Source organism: Xenopus tropicalis, chromosome 1 (assembly GCF_000004195.4).
Source record: "Xenopus tropicalis strain Nigerian chromosome 1, UCB_Xtro_10.0, whole genome shotgun sequence".
Lineage (NCBI taxonomy): Eukaryota > Metazoa > Chordata > Amphibia > Anura > Pipidae > Xenopus > Xenopus tropicalis.
Window position 1 is genome coordinate 196959509 of NC_030677.2, and position 26661 is coordinate 196986169.

The 26661-nt window shown below is 44.1% G+C and overlaps 1 protein-coding gene across 3 annotated transcripts in view; it reads left to right on the plus strand.

Moving 5' to 3' along the window:
- Positions 1–25640, plus strand: part of fyb1 (FYN binding protein 1) — a 78701-nt gene extending 53061 nt beyond the window's left edge. For 2 of the 3 annotated variants that reach the window (XM_031894470.1, XM_012967877.2), the window contains exons 12-19: positions 13153–13290; positions 15243–15274; positions 16537–16591; positions 18951–19059; positions 21317–21479; positions 22520–22559; positions 23071–23102; positions 24232–25640. In XM_031894470.1, coding sequence (XP_031750330.1) covers positions 13153–13290; positions 15243–15274; positions 16537–16591; positions 18951–19059; positions 21317–21479; positions 22520–22559; positions 23071–23102; positions 24232–24254 — 592 coding nt within the window. In that variant the 3' untranslated portion in view covers positions 24255–25640. The remainder of the gene's footprint in view (positions 1–13152; positions 13291–15242; positions 15275–16536; positions 16592–18950; positions 19060–21316; positions 21480–22519; positions 22560–23070; positions 23103–24231) is intronic. The other variant, XM_031894480.1, reaches the window with a different exon arrangement.
- Positions 25641–26661: the final 1021 nt, after the last annotated feature.

The window sequence follows — 26661 nt, forward strand, 5'->3', positions numbered from 1 at the left end:
GCTGCAGAGTGCCATTGAGCCCTATGGGAGACTTTCCTTGGGCCGGGTTGGAGCTGCAGAGTGCCATTGAGTCCTATGGGAGACTTTCCTTGGGCCGGGTTGGAGCTGCAGAGTGCCATTGAGCCCTATGGGAGACTTTCCTTGGGCCGGGTTGGAGCTGCAGAGTGCCATTGAGTCCTATGGGAGACTTTCCTTGGGCCGGGTTGCAGCTGCAGGGTGCCATTGAGCCCTATGGGAGACTTTCCTTGGGCCGGGTTGGAGCTGCAGAGTGCCATTGAGCCCTATGGGAGACTTTCCTTGGGCCGGGTTGGAGCTGCAGAGTGCCATTGAGCCCTATGGGAGGCTTTCCTTGGGCCGGGTTGGAGCTGCAGAGTGCCATTGAGCCCTATGGGAGACTTTCCTTGGGCCGGGTTGGAGCTGCAGAGTGCCATTGAGCCCTATGGGAGACTTTCCTTGGGCCGGGTTGGAGCTGCAGAGTGCCATTGAGCCCTATGGGAGACTTTCCTTGGGCCGGGTTGGAGCTGCAGAGTGCCATTGAGCCCTATGGGAGACTTTCCTTGGGCCAAGTTGGAGCTGCAGAGTGCCATTGAGCCCTATGGGAGACTTTCCTTGGGCCGGGTTGGAGCTGCAGAGTGCCATTGAACCCTATGGGAGACTTTCCTTGGGCCAGGTTGGAGCTGCAGAGTGCCATTGAGCCCTATGGGAGACTTTCCTTGGGCCGGGTTGGAGCTGCAGAGTGCCATTGAGCCCTATGGGAGACTTTCCTTGGGCCGGGTTGGAGCTGCAGAGTGCCATTGAGCCCTATGGGAGGCTTTCCTTGGGCCGGGTTGGAGCTGCAGAGTGCCATTGAGCCCTATGGGTGACTTTCCTTGGGCCGGGTTGGAGCTGCAGAGTGCCATTGAGCCCTATGGGAGACTTTCCTTGGGCCGGGTTGGAGCTGCAGAGTGCCATTGAGCCCTATGGGAGACTTTCCTTGGGCCGGGTTGGAGCTGCAGAGTGCCATTGAGCCCTATGGGAGACTTTCCTTGGGCCGGGTTGGAGCTGCAGAGTGCCATTGAGCCCTATGGGAGACTTTCCTTGGGCCGGGTTGGAGCTGCAGAGTGCCATTGAGCCCTATGGGAGACTTTCTTGGGCCGGGTTGGAGCTGCAGAGTGCCATTGAGCCCTATGGGAGACTTTCCTTGGGCCGGGTTGGAGCTGCAGAGTGCCATTGAGCCCTATGGGAGACTTTCCTTGGGCCGGGTTGGAGCTGCAGAGTGCCATTGAGCCCTATGGGAGGCTTTCCTTGGGCCGGGTTGGAGCTGCAGAGTGCCATTGAGCCCTATGGGAGACTTTCCTTGGGCCGGGTTGGAGCTGCAGAGTGCCATTGAGCCCTATGGGAGACTTTCCTTGGGCCGGGTTGGAGCTGCAGAGTGCCATTGAGCCCTATGGGAGACTTTCCTTGGGCCAGGTTGGAGCTGCAGAGTGCCATTGAGCCCTATGGGAGACTTTCCTTGGGCCGGGTTGGAGCTGCAGAGTGCCATTGAGCCCTATGGGAGGCTTTCAAAATCATGCACTAAAGGATCAAAGTCAGAAAGGTTTTTGCGCCGTTTACGATCGTTCAGATACGAAAATTTTGTCACTTTCGGATTGTACCACAATATTTTCGCCCAAGCACGACGCAACTTTTTCACAAAATTAACACACATCAGAAATTTACGTATTAAATGCAAATTTTCGCAAATCGTACTCTTAATGCGTACTTTAATGAATCTGGCCCTAAGTCATTACCCTTCTCCCAAATATGGGGAACACAATACATAGAGATGCCAAGGGGGTCGCTGTTTAGTGTGTCATCCGCACTTCAAAATTTTATATCACAATTGTGTGTTGTGTCGGACCTGAGGGTTTCACCGGACCTTAAAGAGCTTATTTATCAATTTTCGAGTTTGCGAATTCGAGTTTGTTTTCCTAAATCAGAAAGCGTGCATATTGCATGGTCACTATAAGCAAGTTATTAAAGAAAATTGAATTTTTTCGAGTTTACAAGCTCTGAAAGTTTTAGAATATGGCTTGACTTTAACAGCTCCTGTTGACTAGGGATGTAGCGAACCTCAAAAAAAAAGTTTGCCAACCCGTTCGCGCCAAAAAGTGCGAAAGTTCGCGAACTTTGTGAACCCCATAGACTTCAATGGGAAGGCGAACTTTAAAACCTAGAAAAGCCATTTCTGGCCAGAAAACTGATTTTAAAGTTGTTTAAAGGGTGCCACGACCTGGACAGTGACATGCAGGAGGGGGATCAAGGGCAAAAATGTCTCTGAAAAATACGTTGTTGACACAGCGTTGCGTAAAAACGCAAGCTATTCCTATGTATACGCAAAGGCAGCTGGCAGACCTAGCGGAAATACACTGCGTTTTTTGCTATTTCGCACTATTAGCACCATGGAAACGGGATTTGCTGAAAAACGCCATGTGTGGCTTGTGCTGCGTTTTTAGGCCGAGAAAAAACGCAGCGGAAAAACGCCACGTGAACCCAAATTGCGAACATGCGCGAAAAGTTCGCGAACTTGCAAACACCCAATGTTCGCGCGAATTAGTTCGCCGGTGAACAGTTTGCTACATCTCTACTGTTGACTTTAGAAACTCGCAAGCTTTTACATGGCGAGTTTTTACATTTGAATTTTTGTTTCTTTTGAACTTAATAAATACCAAACATTGAAGTTTTCGAACCACAACTCGAATTTAAGCAGAAAAAAAAATCAAAATTGACCGTTGATAAATCAACCCCGAAGTCTGCTAAAAATCATTTAATCATTAACTAAACCAAATAGAATTGTTTTGCCACCAATATGGATCTATGCAGCTTAGTTACCATCAAATATAGAGAAAAAGAATTTAAAAAAAGTTTACAAATTAGAATTATTTGTTTAAAATGAACTCTGTGGAAGATCACCTTCCCTTAATTCTAAGCTTTCTTGACAGTGGGTTTCCAGATAAGGGATCCCATACCTGTATTTGCATGTAGAAAATCTCTGACACTCCCTGATTATACTAGAGATATTTGAAATGTATAATTATCCTCCACCAAAGACTTGCCCAAATACCAAACCTGAACCCAAATTACATTTGAAAAACATTTCTTGACCATTTTGCTCAAGACAGGCTACCTTTGGGCACGAGCTCCCTTTCCTGGTATTGTATATGTGTGCTTTTGCCTCTGGGCTTTTGGTTAGGAGCAGCTTTTAAAGCTATTTAAGCATATGGCATCCAAACCCATCTGAAGCCTCTCTAATTTGCCGCAGAGGGGGGAAAAATTCCTTCCTGACTCCAAGATGGCAATCGGACCAGTCCCTGGATCAACTTGTATTAAGAGCTATCTCCCATACCCCTGTATTCCCTCACTTGTACTGAGAGCTATCTCCCATACCCCTGTATTCCCTCACTTGTACTGAGAGCTATCTCCCATACCCCTGTATTCCCTCACTTGTACTGAGAGCTATCTCCCATAACCCTGTATTCCTTCACTTGTACTGAGAGCTATCTCCCATACCCCTGTATTCCCTCACTTGTACTGAGAGCTATCTCCCCTACCCCTGTATTCCCTTACTTGTACTGAGAGCTATCTCCCCTACCCCTGTATTCCCTCACTTGTACTGAGAGCTATCTCCCCTACCCCTGTATTCCCTCACTTGTACTGAGAGCTATCTCCCATAACCCTGTATTCCCTCACTTGTACTGAGAGCTATCTCCCATAACCCTGTATTCCCTCACTTGTACTGAGAGCTATCTCCCATACCCCTGTATTCCCTCACTTGTACTGAGAGCTATCTCCCCTACCCCTGTATTCCCTCACTTGTACTGAGAGCTATCTCCCCTACCCCTGTATTCCCTCACTTGTACTGAGAGCTATCTCCCATAACCCTGTATTCCCTCACTTGTACTGAGAGCTATCTCCCATACCCCTGTATTCCCTCACTTGTACTGGGAGCTATCTCCCCATACCCCCTACTGTATTCCCTCACTTGTACTGAGAGCTATCTCCCCTACCCCTGTATTCCCTTGTACTGAGAGCTATCTCCCTGTATACTTGTACTGAGAGCTATCTCCCATACCCCTGTATTCCTCACTTGTACTGGGAGCTATCTCCCATACCCCTGTATTCCCTCACTTGTACTGGGAGCTATCTACCATACCCCTGTATTCCCTCACTTGTACTGAGAGCTATCTCCCCTACCTCACCTGTATTCCCTCACTTGTACTGAGAGCTGTATTCCTCACTTGTACTCTATGTGTACCCTGTACTGAGAGCATCTCCCTACCCTGTATTCCTCACTTGTACCTATCCCCTGTATTCCCTCACTTGTACTGAGAGCTATCTCCCCTAGTACTTCTATCCCCCCTGTATTCCCTCACTTGTACTGAGAGCTATCTCCCCTACCCTGTATTCCCTCACTTGTACTGAGAGCTATCTCCCCTACCCCTGTATTCCTCACTTGTACTGTTGTACCTCACTTGTACTGAGAGCTATCTCCCATGTATTCCCTCACTTGTACTGAGAGCTATCCCCCCTACCCCTGTATTCCCTCACTTGTACTGAGAGCTATCTCCCATACCCCTGTATTCCCTCACTTGTACTGAGAGCTAGTACCCCTGTACTGAGAGCTATCTCCCTACCCCTGTATTCCCTCACTTGTACTGAGAGCTATCTCCCCTACCCCTGTATTCCCTCACTTGTACTGAGAGCTATCCCCCTACCCCTGTATTCCCTCACTTGTACTGAGAGCTATCCCCCCTACCCCTGTATTCCCTCACTTGTACTGAGAGCTATCTCTCCCCTACCCCTGTATTCCCTCACTTGTACTGAGAGCTATCTCCCCTACCCCTGTATTCCCTCACTTGTACTGAGAGCTATCTCCCCTACCCTGTATTCCCTCACTTGTACTGAGAGCTATCTCCCCTACCCCTGTATTCCCTCACTTGTACTGAGAGCTATCCCCCCTACCCTGTATTCCCTCACTTGTACTGAGAACTTTCCCCCCTACCCCTGTATTCCCTCACTTGTACTGAGAGCTATCTCCCCTACCCCTGTATTCCCTCACTTGTACTGAGAGCTATCTCCCCTACCCCTGTATTCCCTCACTTGTACTGAGAGCTATCCCCCATACCCCTGTATTCTCTCAATTGTACTGAGAGCTATCTCCCCTACCCCTGTATTCCCTCACTTGTACTGAGAGCTATCCCCCATACCCCTGTATTCTCTCACTTGTACTGAGAGCTATCTCCCATAACCCTGTATTCCCTCAATTGTACTGAGAGCTATCTCCCTACCCCTGTATTCCCTCACTTGTACTGAGAGCTATCTCCCATACCCCTGTATTCCCTCACTTGTACTGAGAGCTATCCCCCCTACCCCTGTATTCCCTCACTTGTACTGAGAGCTATCTCCCATAACCCTGTATTCCCTCACTTGTACTGAGAGCTATCTCCCCTACCCCTGTATTCCCTCACTTGTACTGAGAGCTATCCCCCCTACCCCTGTATTCCCTCACTTGTACTGAGAGCTATCTCCCCTACCCCTGTATTCCCTCACTTGTACTGAGAGCTATCCCCCCTACCCCTGTATTCCCTCACTTGTACTGAGAGCTATCTCCCATAACCCTGTATTCCTCCACTTGTACTGAGAGCTATCCCCCCTACCCCTGTATTCCCTCACTTGTACTGAGAGCTATCTCCCCTACCCCTGTATTCCCTCACTTGTACTGAGAGCTATCTCCCCTACCCCTGTATTCCCTCACTTGTACTGAGAGCTATCTCCCCTACCCCTGTATTCCCTCACTTGTACTGAGAGCTATCTTCCCTACCCCTGTATTCCCTCACTTGTACTGAGAGCTATCTCCCATAACCCTATATTCCCTCACTTGTACTGAGAGCTATCTCCTCTACCCCTGTATTCCCTCACTTGTACTGAGAGCTATCTCCCATACCCCTGTATTCCCTCACTTGTACTGAGAGCTATCTCCCATAACCCTGTATTCCCTCACTTGTACTGAGAGCTATCTCCCATAACCCTGTATTCCCTCACTTGTACTGAGAGCTATCTCCCATAACCCTGTATTCCCTCACTTGTACTGAGAGCTATCCCCCCCTACCCCTGTATTCCCTCACTTGTAGTGAGAGCTATCTCCCCTAACCCTGTATTCCCTCACTTGTAGTGAGAGCTATCTCCCCTACCCCTGTATTCCCTCACTTGTACTGAGAGCTATCCCCCCCTACCCCTGTATTCCCTCACTTGTACTGAGAGCTATCCCCCATACCCCTGTATTCCCTCACTTGTACTAAGAGCTGTCTCCCATACCCCTGTATTCCCTCACTTGTACTGAGAGCTATCTCCCCTACCCCTGTATTCCCTCACTTGTACTGAGAGCTATCCCCCATACCCCTGTATTCTCTCAATTGTACTGAGAGCTATCTCCCCTACCCCTGTATTCCCTCACTTGTACTGAGAGCTATCCCCCATACCCCTGTATTCTCTCACTTGTACTGAGAGCTATCTCCCATAACCCTGTATTCCCTCAATTGTACTGAGAGCTATCTCCCTACCCCTGTATTCCCTCACTTGTACTGAGAGCTATCTCCCATACCCCTGTATTCCCTCACTTGTACTGAGAGCTATCCCCCCTACCCCTGTATTCCCTCACTTGTACTGAGAGCTATCTCCCATAACCCTGTATTCCCTCACTTGTACTGAGAGCTATCTCCCCTACCCCTGTATTCCCTCACTTGTACTGAGAGCTATCCCCCCTACCCCTGTATTCCCTCACTTGTACTGAGAGCTATCTCCCCTACCCCTGTATTCCCTCACTTGTACTGAGAGCTATCCCCCCTACCCCTGTATTCCCTCACTTGTACTGAGAGCTATCTCCCATAACCCTGTATTCCTCCACTTGTACTGAGAGCTATCTCCCCTACCCCTGTATTCCCTCACTTGTACTGAGAGCTATCTCCCCTACCCCTGTATTCCCTCACTTGTACTGAGAGCTATCTCCCATAACCCTGTATTGCCTCACTTGTACTGAGAGCTATCTTCCCTACCCCTGTATTCCCTCACTTGTACTGAGAGCTATCTCCCATAACCCTATATTCCCTCACTTGTACTGAGAGCTATCTCCTCTACCCCTGTATTCCCTCACTTGTACTGAGAGCTATCTCCCATACCCCTGTATTCCCTCACTTGTACTGAGAGCTATCTCCCATAACCCTGTATTCCCTCACTTGTACTGAGAGCTATCTCCCATAACCCTGTATTCCCTCACTTGTACTGAGAGCTATCTCCCATAACCCTGTATTCCCTCACTTGTACTGAGAGCTATCCCCCCCTACCCCTGTATTCCCTCACTTGTACTGAGAGCTATCTCCTCTACCCCTGTATTCCCTCACTTGTACTGAGAGCTATCTCCCATACCCCTGTATTCCCTCACTTGTACTGAGAGCTATCTCCCATAACCCTGTATTCCCTCACTTGTACTGAGAGCTATCTCCCATAACCCTGTATTCCCTCACTTGTACTGAGAGCTATCTCCCATAACCCTGTATTCCCTCACTTGTACTGAGAGCTATCCCCCATACCCCTGTATTCTCTCACTTGTACTGAGAGCTATCTCCCATAACCCTGTATTCCCTCAATTGTACTGAGAGCTATCTCCCTACCCCTGTATTCCCTCACTTGTACTGAGAGCTATCTCCCATACCCCTGTATTCCCTCACTTGTACTGAGAGCTATCCCCCCTACCCCTGTATTCCCTCACTTGTACTGAGAGCTATCTCCCATAACCCTGTATTCCCTCACTTGTACTGAGAGCTATCTCCCCTACCCCTGTATTCCCTCACTTGTACTGAGAGCTATCCCCCCTACCCCTGTATTCCCTCACTTGTACTGAGAGCTATCTCCCCTACCCCTGTATTCCCTCACTTGTACTGAGAGCTATCCCCCCTACCCCTGTATTCCCTCACTTGTACTGAGAGCTATCTCCCATAACCCTGTATTCCTCCACTTGTACTGAGAGCTATCTCCCCTACCCCTGTATTCCCTCACTTGTACTGAGAGCTATCTCCCCTACCCCTGTATTCCCTCACTTGTACTGAGAGCTATCTCCCATAACCCTGTATTCCCTCACTTGTACTGAGAGCTATCTTCCCTACCCCTGTATTCCCTCACTTGTACTGAGAGCTATCTCCCATAACCCTATATTCCCTCACTTGTACTGAGAGCTATCTCCTCTACCCCTGTATTCCCTTACTTGTACTGAGAGCTATCTCCCATACCCCTGTATTCCCTCACTTGTACTGAGAGCTATCTCCCATAACCCTGTATTCCCTCACTTGTACTGAGAGCTATCTCCCATAACCCTGTATTCCCTCACTTGTACTGAGAGCTATCTCCCATAACCCTGTATTCCCTCACTTGTACTGAGAGCTATCCCCCCCTACCCCTGTATTCCCTCACTTGTAGTGAGAGCTATCTCCCCTAACCCTGTATTCCCTCACTTGTAGTGAGAGCTATCTCCCCTACCCCTGTATTCCCTCACTTGTACTGAGAGCTATCCCCCCCTACCCCTGTATTCCCTCACTTGTACTGAGAGCTATCCCCCATACCCCTGTATTCCCTCACTTGTACTAAGAGCTGTCTCCCATACCCCTGTATTCCCTCACTTGTACTGAGAGCTATCTCCCCTACCCCTGTATTCCCTCACTTGTACTGAGAGCTATCTCCCATAACCCTGTATTCCCTAACTTGTACTGAGAGCTATCCCCCCTACCCCTGTATTCCCTCACTTGTACTGAGAGCTATCCCCCCTACCCCTGTATTCCCTCACTTGTACTGAGAGCTATCTCCCTACCCCTGTATTCCCTCACTTGTACTGAGAGCTATCCCCCATACCCCTGTATTCCCTCACTTGTACTGAGAGCTATCTCCCATACCCCTGTATTCCCTCACTTGTACTGAGAGCTATCCCCCCTACCCCTGTATTCCCTCACTTGTACTGAGAGCTATCTCCCATAACCCTGTATTCCCTCACTTGTACTGAGAGCTATCTCCCCTACCCCTGTATTCCCTCACTTGTACTGAGAGCTATCTCCCCTACCCCTGTATTCCCTCACTTGTACTGAGAGCTATCTCCCATAACCCTATATTCCCTCACTTGTACTGAGAGCTATCTCCTCTACCCCTGTATTCCCTCACTTGTACTGAGAGCTATCTCCCATACCCCTGTATTCCCTCACTTGTACTGAGAGCTATCTCCCATACCCCTGTATTCCCTCACTTGTACTGAGAGCTATCCCCCCTACCCCTGTATTCCCTCACTTGTACTGAGAGCTATCTCCCCTACCCCTGTATTCCCTCACTTGTACTGAGAGCTATCCCCCCTACCCCTGTATTCCCTCACTTGTACTGAGAGCTATCTCCCCTACCCCTGTATTCCCTCACTTGTACTGAGAGCTATCCCCCCTACCCCTGTATTCCCTCACTTGTACTGAGAGCTATCTCCCATAACCCTGTATTCCTCCACTTGTACTGAGAGCTATCTCCCCTACCCCTGTATTCCCTCACTTGTACTGAGAGCTATCTCCCCTACCCCTGTATTCCCTCACTTGTACTGAGAGCTATCTCCCATAACCCTGTATTCCCTCACTTGTACTGAGAGCTATCTTCCCTACCCCTGTATTCCCTCACTTGTACTGAGAGCTATCTCCCATAACCCTATATTCCCTCACTTGTACTGAGAGCTATCTTCCCTACCCCTGTATTCCCTCACTTGTACTGAGAGCTATCTCCCATAACCCTATATTCCCTCACTTGTACTGAGAGCTATCTCCTCTACCCCTGTATTCCCTTACTTGTACTGAGAGCTATCTCCCATACCCCTGTATTCCCTCACTTGTACTGAGAGCTATCTCCCATAACCCTGTATTCCCTCACTTGTACTGAGAGCTATCTCCCATAACCCTGTATTCCCTCACTTGTACTGAGAGCTATCTCCCATAACCCTGTATTCCCTCACTTGTACTGAGAGCTATCCCCCCTACCCCTGTATTCCCTCACTTGTAGTGAGAGCTATCTCCCCTAACCCTGTATTCCCTCACTTGTAGTGAGAGCTATCTCCCCTACCCCTGTATTCCCTCACTTGTACTGAGAGCTATCCCCCCCTACCCCTGTATTCCCTCACTTGTACTGAGAGCTATCCCCCATACCCCTGTATTCCCTCACTTGTACTAAGAGCTGTCTCCCATACCCCTGTATTCCCTCACTTGTACTGAGAGCTATCTCCCCTACCCCTGTATTCCCTCACTTGTACTGAGAGCTATCTCCCATAACCCTGTATTCCCTAACTTGTACTGAGAGCTATCCCCCCTACCCCTGTATTCCCTCACTTGTACTGAGAGCTATCCCCCCTACCCCTGTATTCCCTCACTTGTACTGAGAGCTATCTCCCTACCCCTGTATTCCCTCACTTGTACTGAGAGCTATCCCCCATACCCCTGTATTCCCTCACTTGTACTGAGAGCTATCTCCCATACCCCTGTATTCCCTCACTTGTACTGAGAGCTATCCCCCCTACCCCTGTATTCCCTCACTTGTACTGAGAGCTATCTCCCATAACCCTGTATTCCCTCACTTGTACTGAGAGCTATCTCCCCTACCCCTGTATTCCCTCACTTGTACTGAGAGCTATCTCCCCTACCCCTGTATTCCCTCACTTGTACTGAGAGCTATCTCCCATAACCCTATATTCCCTCACTTGTACTGAGAGCTATCTCCTCTACCCCTGTATTCCCTCACTTGTACTGAGAGCTATCTCCCATACCCCTGTATTCCCTCACTTGTACTGAGAGCTATCTCCCATACCCCTGTATTCCCTCACTTGTACTGAGAGCTATCCCCCCTACCCCTGTATTCCCTCACTTGTACTGAGAGCTATCTCCCATAACCCTGTATTCCCTCACTTGTACTGAGAGCTATCTCCCCTACCCCTGTATTCCCTCACTTGTACTGAGAGCTATCTCCCCTTCCCCTGTATTCCCTCACTTGTACTGAGAGCTATCTCCCATAACCCTATATTCCCTCACTTGTACTGAGAGCTATCTCCCATAACCCTGTATTCCCTCACTTGTACTGAGAGCTATCTCCCCTACCCCTGTATTCCCTCACTTGTACTGAGAGCTATCTCCCCCTACCCCTGTATTCCCTCACTTGTACTGAGAGCTATCTCCCCTACCCCTGTATTCCCTCACTTGTACTGAGAGCTATCTCCCCTACCCCTGTATTCCCTCACTTGTACTAAGAGCTATCTCCCATAACCCTGTATTCCCTCACTTGTACTGAGAGCTATCTCCCCTACCCCTGTATTCCCTCACTTGTACTAAGAGCTATCTCCCATAACCCTGTATTCCCTCACTTGTACTGAGAGCTATCTCCCATAACCCTGTATTCCCTCACTTGTACTGAGAGCTATCTCCCATTCCCCTGTATTCCCTCACTTGTACTGAGAGCTATCTCCCCTACCCCTGTATTCCCTCACTTGTACTGAGAGCTATCCCCCCTACCCCTGTATTCCCTCACTTGTACTGAGAGCTATCTCCCATAACCCTGTATTCCCTCACTTGTACTGAGAGCTATCTCCCATACCCCTGTATTCCCTCACTTGTACTGAGAGCTATCTCCCATAACCCTGTATTCCCTCACTTGTACTGAGAGCTATCTCCCATAACCCTGTATTCCCTCACTTGTACTGAGAGCTATCTCCCCTACCCCTGTATTCCCTCACTTGTACTGAGAGCTATCCCCCCTACCCCTGTATTCCCTCACTTGTACTGAGAGCTATCCCCCCTACCCCTGTATTCCCTCACTTGTACTGAGAGCTATCTCCCATAACCCTGTATTCCCTCACTTGTACTGAGAGCTATCTCCCATACCCCTGTATTCCCTCACTTGTACTGAGAGCTATCTCCCATAACCCTGTATTCCCTCACTTGTACTGAGAGCTATCTCCCCTACCCCTGTATTCCCTCACTTGTACTGAGAGCTATCTCCCCTACCCCTGTATTCCCTCACTTGTACTGAGAGCTATCTCCCATACCCCTGTATTCCCTCACTTGTACTGAGAGCTATCTCCCATACCCCTGTATTCCCTCACTTGTACTGAGAGCTATCTCCCCTACCCCTGTATTCCCTCACTTGTACTGAGAGCTATCTCCCATACCCCTGTATTCCCTCACTTGTACTGAGAGCTATCTCCCCTACCCCTGTATTCCCTCACTTGTACTGAGAGCTATCTCCCATACCCCTGTATTCCCTCACTTGTACTGAGAGCTATCTCCCATACCCCTGTATTCCCTCACTTGTACTGAGAGCTATCTCCCATAACCCTGTATCCCCTCACTTGTACTGAGAGCTATCTCCCCTACCCCTGTATTCCCTCACTTGTACTGAGAGCTATCTCCCCTACCCCTGTATTCCCTCACTTGTACTGAGAGCTATCCCCCCTACCCCTGTATTCCCTCACTTGTACTGAGAGCTATCTCCCATACCCCTGTATTCCCTCACTTGCTAAAAAGCCATCCAACCCCTTCTTGAAGCTATCTAATGTATCAGCCAGCACGACTGGTTTGGGAAAGGAATTCCACAACTTCAATTGATCACAGTGGTCAGGCAGTGCCTGATTTGTAAATATTTGTGGGGGGTATAGAGTAACTTTTAACCAAATGTGTGTATTTGGGCTTTCCCTAAAAGTGTGCCAAAAAACTCAACCATGACTAAAATTGCATTGTTTCATTCATTTTTTTCAAAAACTGGCGGTTTACTGGGAACTGGAAAAATAAAATAGCTTTAATGTTGAAATTATACCCCCCACTGAATTATAGAAACTTGCCAGGTTTAAGTTGCCATTTTTTTTTCTTTATTAACTCAAATTTGAAAAAAAATGAGATTCCATTTTTTTGGATGCAAGTTTCTCAAAACACAAAAAATAACTCCGCTTAAAATTCTAGCAATTTCACCTAACAATAAGTACATTTGCCTCATTTTCTTAATGGCAGTATTCATTTCCGAAAAGTGTGTTTTTCTTGTTGCCATTGGTGTTTCTCAACTGAGTGATCCTTTCTATACACTGCAAAGCTCTGTACCACAGGATGAAGACAAAACAAATGCCTGGAACTGGGGGATATTAAAGAAGCTCAAAACTACCGATTTCAAAAAGAAAAGTGTATATAAATATTCAGAAAAAGAAGACAGTGAGGAGAATGATTTTGTTGTGTAAGACATTATTGTTTTTGCACTGAATGCACTAAGGCTAACGGTGTTTTGTGCCACTAATGAAAACACAATCAGTAATCAGTATGCCCACATCTATCACTATCTGCTTCCTTTTTCTTCATATTAACCCAGCCTAATCAACACCCATTTACTCACCAATCATATTGTCAATGACATCATGTCATTAAAATCATTCTGTCTTCTTTGATTGCATCATTATACGCAGCTTTTACTATTACTTTGCGTTTCATTGTTTCAGATATATTGGGAGTTGTCAATATTAATATCTATAAAATACTTAAGCTTCTGAAAACAAAATAAAAATTAGGATTAACATTGAAGACTGACCTTAACCGCTAAAGGTGGCCATTCACAGGCTGATAAAGCTGGTTGAAAACTGGGAAGAAATCGATCAGACTGTTGATGCTGTCCTCAATCTGATGGGCTGCCTAGCGGCAATTATGATATAACATTTTCCATGAAAAATATCTACACTAGGGGCTGATTTACTAATCCACGAATCCGAATGGGAAAAATTCGGATTGGAAAACGAACATTTTGTGACTTTTTCGTATTTTTTCCGACTTTTTCGTAGCCGTTACGACTTGCGCGAATTGTCGCAACTTCTTCATAGCCATTATGACTTTCATGAATTATCGCGACTTTTTCATAGCCATTACAAATTTCGTGAATTGTTGCGACATTTTCATAGCCATTATGACTTTTGTGAATTATCGTGACTTTTTCATAGCCATTACAAATTTCGTGAATTGTCGTGACTTTTTCATAGCCATTATGACTTTCGTGAATTGTCGCGACTTTTTCATAGCCATTATGACTTTCGTGAATTGTCGCGACTTTTTCATAGCCATTACAAATTTCGTGAATTGTCACGACTTTTTCGTATTGAGCGCTCGAAAAAGTCGCAAAATACCGATCATTACGAAAAAAACGCATTCGGACGCTCGTGGATTAGTAAATGTGCCCCTAGGCATCGGAGGTGGATCACTGAGTAGATAAGGAGTAGAAGCCACATAACACCTAACCTCAATGAGGTCTCTGTCCCCATGCTGGTCACTCTACACCAGGGGTCACCAATCTTTCTTACTCATGGGCCACAGTCAAATGTAAAAAGACTTGGAGAGCAACGCAAGCATAAAAGTTCATGGAGGAGCCAAATAAGGGCTAAGATTGGCTATTAGGGGCCTCTATGCACACTATCAGCTTACAGGGGGCTTTATTTGGTAGGAAATCTTGTTTGTATTCAACCACAACTTGCCCCCAAGTCAGGAATAACTACCTGGTTTGGGGGCACTGAGAGCAACATCCAAGGGGTTGATAAGCAACATGTTGCCCCTGAGCCACTGGTTGGGATCACTGCTCTACACAGATTATGCTGATTGGAGCACGATTCCAGGGTATTTAACTCCAGAAAGATGTTTGTACAAGTCACTGTGAATGAAGCTAGTCGGATGACTAGTAAAACGTCTTCAAGAAAATAAAAACAAACGGCAAGTCCAGTTGATTTGACTTATTACTATAAGTGCTCCATGGTATAATAACTAGATGACAAGACTAAATGACTGCCACCTTGACTATGTTACATTATTTCCCCCTAATGGAGGGGGGCAGAGCACTTTTTCATTGCGCCAAAATACAGTTGCCACAGTAGACATTATAATCCAGGGGAATTTGGTAGGGCTTGGATATATATATGACACATATATATGCTTTGATGATCCTTCTCTTTGATTTCCAGATGATTTTTATTTATTTTTTCCTGCTTTTTTTAAAATTATTATTATTTTCTGTTTTGAAATGTCCCGGTGACCTCTAGGCTGCACCACAGAATTGTCCAATTAAATTGCCTAGATCTGAAATCTATAAAGAAATAGTTTTAGTTCTCACAATCAAATACAAACTAAGTTAATACAAGTTTTCATTTCCAACAGGGTTCCAGCACAGACACCAACATTCTCTCCAGGTAAGTAATTATCTGTGTGAAGTTGTGTACATTAATAGCTGTCAAAATGATAAGTGCATTTCTATTCCTTTAACCTGGAACAGATAATGCTCCTTACTAGCTGGTAGAGGTTATAAAGTATTAATCCTGCCCCAAAAAAATAAATGTTTTTTTTTTTCCTTTATATGTCTTAACCAAGAAAAGTCCAACATTTAGAACCTGAAACCTTAGATTTGGAAAAATTAGAATCTTCCTCATGCTGATCTGATTGCTTTGCCAACGGAACAACAAACAAGACCAGTTATATTTGCTTGCCTAAGCTTAAGCCAACTAATGCATTGTCCATAAAGTTGTACTGTATGGGAACCAGCCTATGTGTTGGCACCTTAGCAATGCAGTCCATTGCCTGTTGTGTGAAGGTATATAACTATGCGTATAGTGACATTTTAAGCACAAATCATTAGAACATATCTTGCCCTATTCAGGTCCAATGGATCAATCTCCACTGTGCATAGCAATGTCACTGTTTCAACACTTTAGAAATTAACCCATCCCTGTTGGAGCTGTAACTCAATGTTCTCTTTGCTAAGAAATAGAGCTGTAATTTCTATCAGGATTCTAAATGATTTCTAAATACTGTAAGTCTTTGTTGAACAGATCTACAGACCATCTTATAAATGTGTCTTCCAGGTTTCTTGGTGCTTAACAATTTTTTCCACTTCTAAAAACCTTGATACTTGATGATGATTTATGAACCCTCCCTTTGCACTTCCTGCTCATTAGAGCTACCAGTGCACATGTGGCAAGCTGGCATCCAGTGTAAGAGTATCTGCTCTGCCAACATGGCGGCACAGTTGAGCAAAATAACACATTCTCCTCCTTTAACAACACATATAAGGCATAACATATGCACAGAAGGAAAACACATGTTTGGGGAAACTAATAAAAGTCACAAAGTTCCCATGGGTCTAGTAACACATAGCAACTGATCAGAAGGTTCCTGTTCAAGATAACCAGGCCCGGACTGGCAATCAGTGGGTTCTGGCAAATGCCAGAGGGGCTTTTGTAAGATGCCAGCACCTATTTTAAATCCCAAAGCCTGCAGGTGACCAATAGATGCTGCCTTCTACATCGTTCTATGTGTCTGTAGACCCATACTGAGCCTTTCACACTGATCCACAATGTTCCCACACAGAAAATAATAGTCCAGATCCTGTTTTCCCACATGTGATACCCATCGCGGAGTCAATCTGGGTCATTTATATTTAACTTTGTTAATGCAGATGGAGATGTTTACGATGATGTTGGTGACTTTCCTCCTCCACCTTCTGAATCCAGGTAAGGAATATTTGAACAGCGTTTACTAATGTTACATTGATCCTTTTTTATAAGGGATGTAGCAGATCGGTTTTCAGCATTCAAAAGCAGTAGTTCCATATTTACCTTGCTTACTGGTTTAATTGCATTAAAAACATCACAAAAAAATCAGAATAAATTACAGTAACTTAAAGCACCAAGACTCGACAATCCACAATATAATGTATATACGTATATTGGTCACTCTCTGATACCCAGAAAGTGTCTCCATGGAAACCTCTACGACTGAAACTGTTGCCATAGAAACTATTTGCATGAAGGTTGCAGTCATGGAGACCACTGCTATGGAAAAGGTTGCTATGGAGGCTGTTACCATGGTATTTATTGCCATGGAATCCATTTATATGGAGGCTGTCAAATACTGTCATAGGATCCTTTACTATGGAGATTTATCAGCATGACTAACATTGTCATGGATATTGTTCTATTTCCATGGGCACCATGGAAATAGCTGTCAAGCAGACATAGCAGCTGTTGGTGTGGATTTGAGATGGGTTAGCAAAGCACATTACATACAATGAATTGCACGCTGCAGTCAAGGTTGGCATTTTAGTAGAACGTTTTGTGAAAAAGGAGCTTAGAGGTGCGCTCCTCGCTGCCTGCCAGGATCTGATTGGAGGAAAGCAAGAGAAAATGTAATCATTCTGATATTCAGTGCATTTTTAATGTAATGTAAGGTCCAAAGTTTGCACATGGTCTAATAATCTATAGCAACCAATCAGCATGTAAGATCTGGTCACCTGTTGGAAAGCAGACATTCGATTGATTGCTGTGGTTTAATAAATCTAGTGCAAACTAAGGAGAGTATTTTACCTTTCTTCATTTCATGGGCACAGACACCACTTGCCTGTTGGAGTGCCCATTGCTCATCCTTAGTATAAAGGCATTTCAGCTCTTGGGGTGCATATTGCATATATTTAAGCACACACTCTGCGTCCGAGTTCCACCACATACGGGCAGCATTCGCAGGGTACAAGACAAACCTGTTCTTGCCACCTGTATAGGACCTCTTGTAAACTCATTTAAATGCAAACATCTGCTGAAGATGGGGACTTGTACAGCAGCTCTACACACTGCACTGCAAGGAAATAAAAACAATATTAATTTTGCACCCCTATGAACATTACTGCAACCACAAGGGAACAATGAGTTAGTGCTTTAGTAAAGATTTTTTTTTACTTAAACTTAAATCTTCAATAAAAATCTCATGTGTATGCTATTATTCATAGTACAAATATTGTCAGTGTTAAACACAATGGCACAGAGCTGCTTCCTGTCAGTAAGTATTAAGCACACTTGATAAGCAGAACTCGCCTAATATAACAATTGTGTGGTTGCTGTTTTATCTTTACATGGACACTTCCATGTAACACTGGCCACTTCCTATTTACTGCAGCAATGGAAATACGAAGTAAACCACCACAAAAATGCCATTTTACACATCTGTCCAGGGTCTGGCTGCACAAGGTAAGGTGGAGAGTGCAGCATCGGTGGGCACAGGCCATCCCTAAACAGGTCTGGACTGGGCCCTGGCATTTTAAATACACAGAGGCCCAAACAGCCCCCCAACCAGCCCAATCAATAGTGACAGTCTATGGCATTACAGCAGCCCAGTATCAACAGATTGCCAGTTTGGGCCTGTTCCTAAATGGCGTGCAAATTAATGGATGGGTATGGCCCAGGAGGGGGACACCTATGACCCCACCCCCTCATGAATGCAGCAAAGCGGAACACAGGCCGAGCTGTATTCAGGGGGACATGGTCATGGTTCTCTGTGCTCAAAAAAAAAAAAAAAAAAGAGCACAGAGATCTGCAGCAATTCCCTGCTGGAATGTAGGCTGCAAAGTGCAAAAAAAATATCAGACGGCATTAGTTTTTTTGCACTTTGTCTTTTTGTTTGTATATAACCACTTGTGGGGGTCAGAAGGTGCTGGAAATTTCTCTTCCAAGAGGCTATTAGAGGCACTGGACCTGTTATCCAGAATGGAAGACAGCCTACCCATTATTTGGAGCTTTATGGATAACGGCTTTCCGGATAACCGATCCCATACCTGTACTATATATTATTACAAAGAAAAAATAAATCATTTTTAAAAATTAGCATTATTTGCTTAAAATGGGAGAGGGCCTTTCAGTAATTCAGAGCTTTCTGGATAACAGGTTTTTGAAAACGGACCCCATACCTGTACGGTGTAATATAATACCTATAGTTAAAAAATAGGTTTTATAATGCAAACTTCAGTCTTGCAAGAATATTACAGCATAATATGATAAGATTCACAAATGTTTGTATTCAATTCACATGGGGGCATTACTTCAGCTTAAAGGCCCATCTGAAAGTATCAACACTTGGGAGAAACACAGAGAAAGACAACAAGACGTTGAAGAAGCTAGAAAAAGAGGAGAAAGAATTCAGAAAAAAATTCAAGGTATGACAGCATTTTTGTCCATAAAGATTCTAAAAAAAGGGGAGGACGTCCGGTGGGGGACCGTGCGGGGGGAGGGTTAGGGGACGCACCGGCGGGGGCCCTGTCTCCTTCTCTTTGCACCAACATTTTCAAAGCATTTCAAGTCTATTGCTATTAAATTAAAATTTCTATTAGCAATAATATCTAATTACTTAACAGGACAAACAGGGAAACAGAAGCTACTCCCTGTGTGGTTCTTGCAGTGCACAAATAAGCAGAAGTCTGTTTTGCAGGGAGATTATCTGTGCAGTGGAAATATAGTTACTTTGCTTGAACCAAACACAGAGTAGCATCAGCTTCCCTTTCTCACTGACAAAATAACAAAAAACAGATATGTCTTGTGGTTAGAACAGGCAAAAAGCATGTTCAGCACAAGCCCTAATTATTGCACTCACTGAAACCAGGGGGCTACACTGCCCCTTTAAAGGAAAACAATACCCCCAGAATGAATACTTAATCAAAAGAAAGTCTATATTATTGTAGGTGACCTATTATAGAATCTCGCCAAACTGTAATACACAGTATATATCAGTAAATATTGCCCTTTTACACCCTTTCCCTTGAGCCGCCATTTAGTGATGGGCTGTGTGCTCCCTCATAGATCAGCTGACAGGAAATAATGCAGCTCTAACTGTAACAGGAAGTAGTGTGGGAGTAAAAGGCAGAACTCTGTCCATTCATTGGCTGATGGGGCCTAGCATGTATGTGTGCCTTGGCTTGTTTGCGTGCACTGTGACTCCTATGATCCCAGGGGGCGGCCCTTAATTCTAAAAATGGCAATTTTCTATTTAGGATTACCCAATGGCCCATACTACTTTAGGATTACCCAATTACCCATACTACTTACCGTATTTTTCGCCGTATAAGACACACTTTTTCTTCCCCAAAACTGGGGGGGGGGAAAGTTGGTGCATCTTATACAACAAATATACCGTACAAATATACGCACACACACCCCATGGATGGAGGTGAGCACAGGCACGCATGGACACGAGTCCATTCAATCGCGCATACCTCCCCCGTACCTCCCTCCACTTGTGTCCGTCCTGCCGACACTTGAGCTGAAGATGTAACGCGCACGCACTCATCTCCGTCCAAAGGGGGGGCGGGGTGCGTGCGAGCGCGTTACATCTTCAGCTCAAGATCACCGCACGGCCAATCACAAGTTGCTCAGTACAACCCAGTTGCGCTGCATTTTGGGATATGTAGTTCTAAGGAGGCGATTGGGGCACAGATGGGCTTATCATGAGTGGCAGTCTCCGGCCGTTCTTAAGGCAGTGGGGGGCAAGGGGAAGCAGGATGGGACCAGCAAGGGGCAAGTCATTGGTGAGTAGGAGTGGAAGTGTGGTGGCCATTGTAACTGTGTAATAAGAGTGTAAGCTCTTCGGGACAAGCCATTAGTTTAGTACAAGTAACCCCTTCCCCTGATCTACCTACCAGCACCTATGCACCAAGCAAGTCCTTTTCACACTGCCTTTTGCAGTATTTGGTTCAGAATCTTTTTTTTCTAGATTTTCCTCCTTTAAAATTGGGTGAGTCTTATATTCCGGAGCGTCTTATATGGCGAAAAATATGGTAAAAAGTATATTTTTATGAAAACAGTTTATTTAGATGAAGCAGGGTTTAACATATGAGCTGTTTATGCAATATAATTTTATAGAGACCTACACTGTTTGGAGGTATATTTTTCCCTTTAACCCTGCCTCCTCCACCAACTGCAAAGCAGGGGGTGGGGAACAAAATGCTATAAAATGGTGCAAAGACCTTGGGGCTCATATACAAACATTGGGTAACTTTGCACCTGGCCAGTAACTCTTGGCAACCAATCAAATGTTTGCTTTCATTACAGAATATACAGCTGCCTGAAAAAAGCCAGTCATTGATTGGTTGCTGTTGGTCACTGCCCATGTGCAAATTTGCCCAGTGTTTATAAATGAGCCCCCTGTGTAAGTTTGTTGCAATAGCAAAACACTCCAAGAGAATGGAAGTAAAAGGAGAAGTATTTGGTATTACGCTGAAGGCAACAACAAGCTAAGAGGTTCTTTTAACTGGGAGAAGCAAATTATGTATCTTGGTGTCCTTCCTGGAAGATGTAAAGGAGATAACCATTATTCTGAAATTATCATGAGTTCTGTTCTGAATGTCTCTTTCACCTTTGCTTTGTTCTCAGTCCCAGGGTGTCAAATGTTATCTTTTATTTTGCTTTTTTTCCTCGCAGTACACTGATGAAATTAAAGTTCTTTCTACAACTCAAATTGCTGCCACTTTAACAACAAAGAAATTTGGCTCAAAAGATCTGCATATAAAACCGGGAGAGTCACTGGAAATAATACAACACACAAATGAAACTCAAATTCTCTGTAGAAACAAAGATGGAAAATGTGAGTACTGTATGATTTTTGTGTGTAAAATACAAATAGTGTGCCTAGATGGCCCTATATATGTATGTATGATTTTCAAAATCCATACTGCTGCAGGCACCAATTTTCTGTACTATTGCTGTCATCTAACAGCTCACAGTCCCTTCCCAGAGGCTATTATCCCTACTGCTACTATAGGCACCATCTCTCCCTACTATACCTGCTATCCCACAGCCCCAGTCCCTTCCCAGAGGCTATTATCCCCCCACTGCTACTATAGGCACCATCTCTCCCTACTATACCTGCTATCCCACAGCCCCAGTCCCTTCCCAGAGGCTATAATCCCCCCACTGCTACTATAGGCACCATCTCTCCCTACTATACCTGCTATCCCACAGCCACAGTCCCTTCCCAGAGGCTATTATCCCTACTGCTACTATAGGCACCATCTCTCCCTACTATACCTGCTATCCCACAGCCCCAGTCCCTCCCCAGAGGCTATTATCCCCCCACTGCTACTATAGGCACCATCTCTCCCTACTATACCTGCTATCCCACAGCCCCAGTCCCTCCTCAGAGGCTATTATCCCCCCACTGCTACTATAGACACCATCTCTCCCTACTATCCCACAGCCCCAGTCCCTTCCCAGAAGCTATTATCCCCCCACTGCTACTATAGGCACCATCTCTCCCTACTATACCTGCTATCCCACAGCCACAGTCCCTTCCCAGAGGCTATTATCCCCCCACTGCTACTATAGGCACCATCTCTCCCTACTATACCTGCTATCCCACAGCCACAGTCCCTTCCCAGAGGCTATTATCCCCCACTGCTACTATAGGCACCATCTCTCCCTAATATACCTCCTATAAGTAATGACAGTGGCAATACCAGGCAGCTTTTACCTGGACCTGCTAACAGCCACAATGCCCTACTGTAAGCTAACATACTTAGTCATACAACTGTCAAGGCATGGCAACTCACAGGGGAGTATTGTGGCTATTAGCAGTTCAAGTTCATATTCCTTAATAATTTTGCTTCCTTTTTTTATGTTTGTCAGATGGTTATGTGCTAAGAAGCAACTTAAGTACAGTAGAAACGTAAGTACAAATGGTTACAGTTTACGAAGTATTAGCGAATGGGTATAAAGGATTACTAACACCACAGATGGAAAGCATTCATTTTTTTAAATTTATCCTGTACATAGAAATTATTCAGTGTAATTTCTATTTTAGAGAAACACAAGTGTTTTTCTGTGTGTTTTTGAAATATATCCAACTAACATGGCCCATTTAGTTATAATCCGTCTAAAGTCAATCAGATTGAAATCTGCAATGAACTGGTCAATTTAAACAGGAATTTTGTAAAAAATGACTGTAATCATGTAGCCCTTGATAAAAAAAATATAAGGAGCCAGATTTAATTTGGCCTTAAAAACTCATTGATCCTTAGTGCCAAATGCTGTCAGCGCTGTATTCATTGTGGGAATATGGTAGATTACGCCTGTTATTTGCACTTTGTACCCTCTCCTGCTCTTGTTAATGGTCCTTGGTATGGAAGCTCACTCTTTTTTTTACCATTAAGCATACTTAATTTGTTTTGCAATTTTAGGGATGGAGAAATCTACGATGACATCGGAGAAGGTATGTATAGAATAATTGCATTGTTATACTGTATAATACACAAGAGCCTTATAAATGGTGCTTGGTGATGTCATCCATTGTAATTGGTGATGACTTAGTGATGACATTTCTTTAACATGACTCACTGAAACATGTGTATATAATAAATAATGTACTCCCTGTTGTAAAATATAAGGATATAAGAAGTAACCTTGTACTTCCATGGAACTCCTATATAATATATCCTTCTATTTTACAATGGGGGGGGGTACATTATTCACTATATAAAAAAAAAGGTTTTACACAGATCTTTTTAGAGTGAGCCCTTTCCTATAACATTTACAATCTAAAATTTGGGACATAACTGTTCAGTTACTTTGCATTTGAATCTGACCTGCGCGCTCCCTTACTAACTAAACAGTTATGTTCCATGTGCCCCCCCCTAATGTCACTGACTAACTAAGAGGTTAGATAGCTGAAAGCAGGAAGTAGTGTTCTGGCCATTATGTTAGGCATCCGCTCATACCAGCATTTATAGATTACATTTTTGCCTAACCATATTTCAAATATTATTTATTTTGTGCAGTCTGTCTATTTTACCCAGTTTCATTTGTACACTGAACTGTTCCTTTAATGGAGGGGCTCACTTTTAAATAATCTATTTGAGAAATCACAAAATTGATATTTGGATGAATTGTTTGTTATTTTATAGATTGTTTGCATTAGTGATGCAGGAGTTAGAAAGAAGCGGTGGCAGTTAGCAAAATGTGGATTAGTCAGGTCAAAAACCAATGTAGGTGACATGATAGTAGTCAGAGTGCAATGTGAAAGCAGTATGAGTGTAATGGAACAAAGGGCAGGTTTAAGCATTTTGTAGTCTTGTGGTCGGGGCCAAATAGTGTCCACTTCTCAACTGGCCGAAAAACACCAGTGTGATATTTTGTACGTTTGTATGTAAATAAATCTTAGTCTGAGGGCACAGGAAACTCTGGCTCAGCTTGCCGATGTTTTCCCATCTACTCAGTTGTTCCTCTGCGCAGCGTCAGCTTGTTTGTAGACACACTGAGTGGATATCAGCGAAAATGCATCTTGTGTAGCATCAGCCATACAGTAAAATGAGCCTAATTACATTTCCTTTGTTTATCCACAGATTGTGTCTATGATAACGACTGAAGCAATTTGAACCAATTTCACCATCGTTGGGTCCCATTTGTCTGCTGCTCTCTTCAGCCCAGAAGTCGTGCAGCAGTGTGGCTTGTGCTGACCTGGACCATTCAGATATATTCTTCATTCCATTTCAGCCCCATATATCCCCACTTCTAACCCTAATCTTAGCCTTGAAGGATAAGACATGCATATTAATTGAAAGCATTTGCATTATTTAGTTTTACCCACCATGAGGTGCTTCTCTATATCTGGGCCTTTTTTGCAATGGCCAGAAAATCGTTTATGTCCCGGCGATAGGAAGAGAGTGTAGAGCAGCCTTTGTGTCTCCTTTTGGGGTTTATTCTATCCTACAAAGTATACAATGACATTGTTAGGACATGGATTATTTAAAGAAACAGTCTCCTGTTTTATCAAAGACTTTTCTTTTTATGTTTGAAACCTTAATTTGATATGTTTTAATCAACAACATTTTTATATTTCAAAACTTACCCTAAACCAAAGAGTTAAGGTGGCCATACACGTTCAGATTTTTGTCTTCTTCCAATCGTACGTTTAAATGCAATGATCTAAAACTAACATTCAGACTAAAATTCTCCTTAAAATAACAAATCGGAGGATGTCTTGAACATAAAATAATTATCAGGCAAGAATCGTACGAAAGTAACATCCCAGAAATGCAATGTAGGTCGCCCAAGGATATCGTCAGATACACAATATGTGAATAGATTTTATTGTTATCTGACCAAAATATTCTGTCAGATCGACTAAGTGACTGAGCGCCATGGTACGAAAATTATCGGGACAATAATCAGAGTCCACACACGGTCCATATATCTGTGTGTGTATGGCCAGCTTTAACATGCAAACTGATTTTGGATCACAATTCACAAACAGCCAAATGTGCAGAAAATAGCGGGCCGGTTTGTACAGGTAATGCCCAATTCCACAAAAAAAGATGCTTTGCAAGGAACTAAGAGCAAATAAAGCAATGAAGGATATGGCATCCTATACATGGACCCTGTGGAAAATGGACTACATATGTAAATCGCAAGCATAATAGAGATGGACCCATTGCAATTTGCACCCTTGATGTTAATATTGCATTTTTAAGTCTATTGTAGTTAACATTGTTCTTTGTTTTCCTGTTAAATGCATTTGTTTTCTATATATATGGCAGGGATGCATTAAACATAGGGCTCATTTACTAACATAGGTGCTAAGCCACACACTGCAGTTTATCATAACTACCAATTGCTAGAAACGAAAAGCATATTGGTGGCTATGGGTAGCTGCGCCAGTACTACTTAGCCACCATGGTGATAAAAAAGCCCAATGTATTCTGAGATATTTATCAACTACTACCTTAAAGAAAATAAACATAAATAAATATTATACATCTGCTTAATTGTTCAAAATGCAGGGAGGGGGGAATTACAATTACTGTGATTACTGGTAATAATCTGTAAAAATTAGTCTGGATTGTGTAACCAAGAGAGGATGGCGTATTCACTGCTTACTCAGAAGTGTGCAGGGTTTGAGGAGGACTCATTGCGGGGAATTCACAAAAGTGTTGATATTTAATGATGAGCAAATTTTTTCGCCAGACATGGATTCACAGCCAATTTCTGCATTTCGCCATTGGCAAACTGTTTCCCGAAACTTCCGCAAAAATTCGCTGCAACAAAAAATATGACACAGGCGACAAAAAAGTTGCTCGACAAACGCATTTCGCAGATTTTTCCCCATTTCACAAATTTTTCTATTGTTTCGCAAATTTTTTGGCGAAGCGAAACGGGACAGTTTCACTCATCACTAGTGATATTGAGACAAAATAAAAGTGGAGATAGAATTGTCTGATTTTCCACCTTATTCACAAACCTCTATCTCCACTTTTATGAATTTGTCTTTTAAACAGACAGTTTTCAGATTTTGTATTTTTAGATGACATTTTACCAACATTTTTTTTATGAATTTATCTTTTGCCCTTAGTAAATCTGTCGGTGCCATCAAACCCAGCCCCACATCTACATGAGACAATAATGTATTTAATTTGCCAGTCATTTCACTTTAGTGGCATTTCCTGAAGGGGAATTTTCGTTTGCTTAGGATAACCTGAACTTGTTTATAAAAATGTTTTACTTGTTTATAATAATGTTAATGAGGCTTTTTGCAGCTATTGTCCTAAGGTTTCTGTTAGAAACTTGACAAAAGGCTGCTAAACCCCATTAATATGCTAATGACCCCCATTGTGCCCCTACAAAAGGTGTTATGGTGTTAAATGAAGACTAGATGAAACAAAACAGAAGCTGAGCTTTATGCCATGTTGAAAATGTCGGGGAAAGTGGCGTTAAAATATCATATAAATGCTGTTTAAAAGACAAATTCACAAAAGTGTCTGTAAACTTTCTTCCTT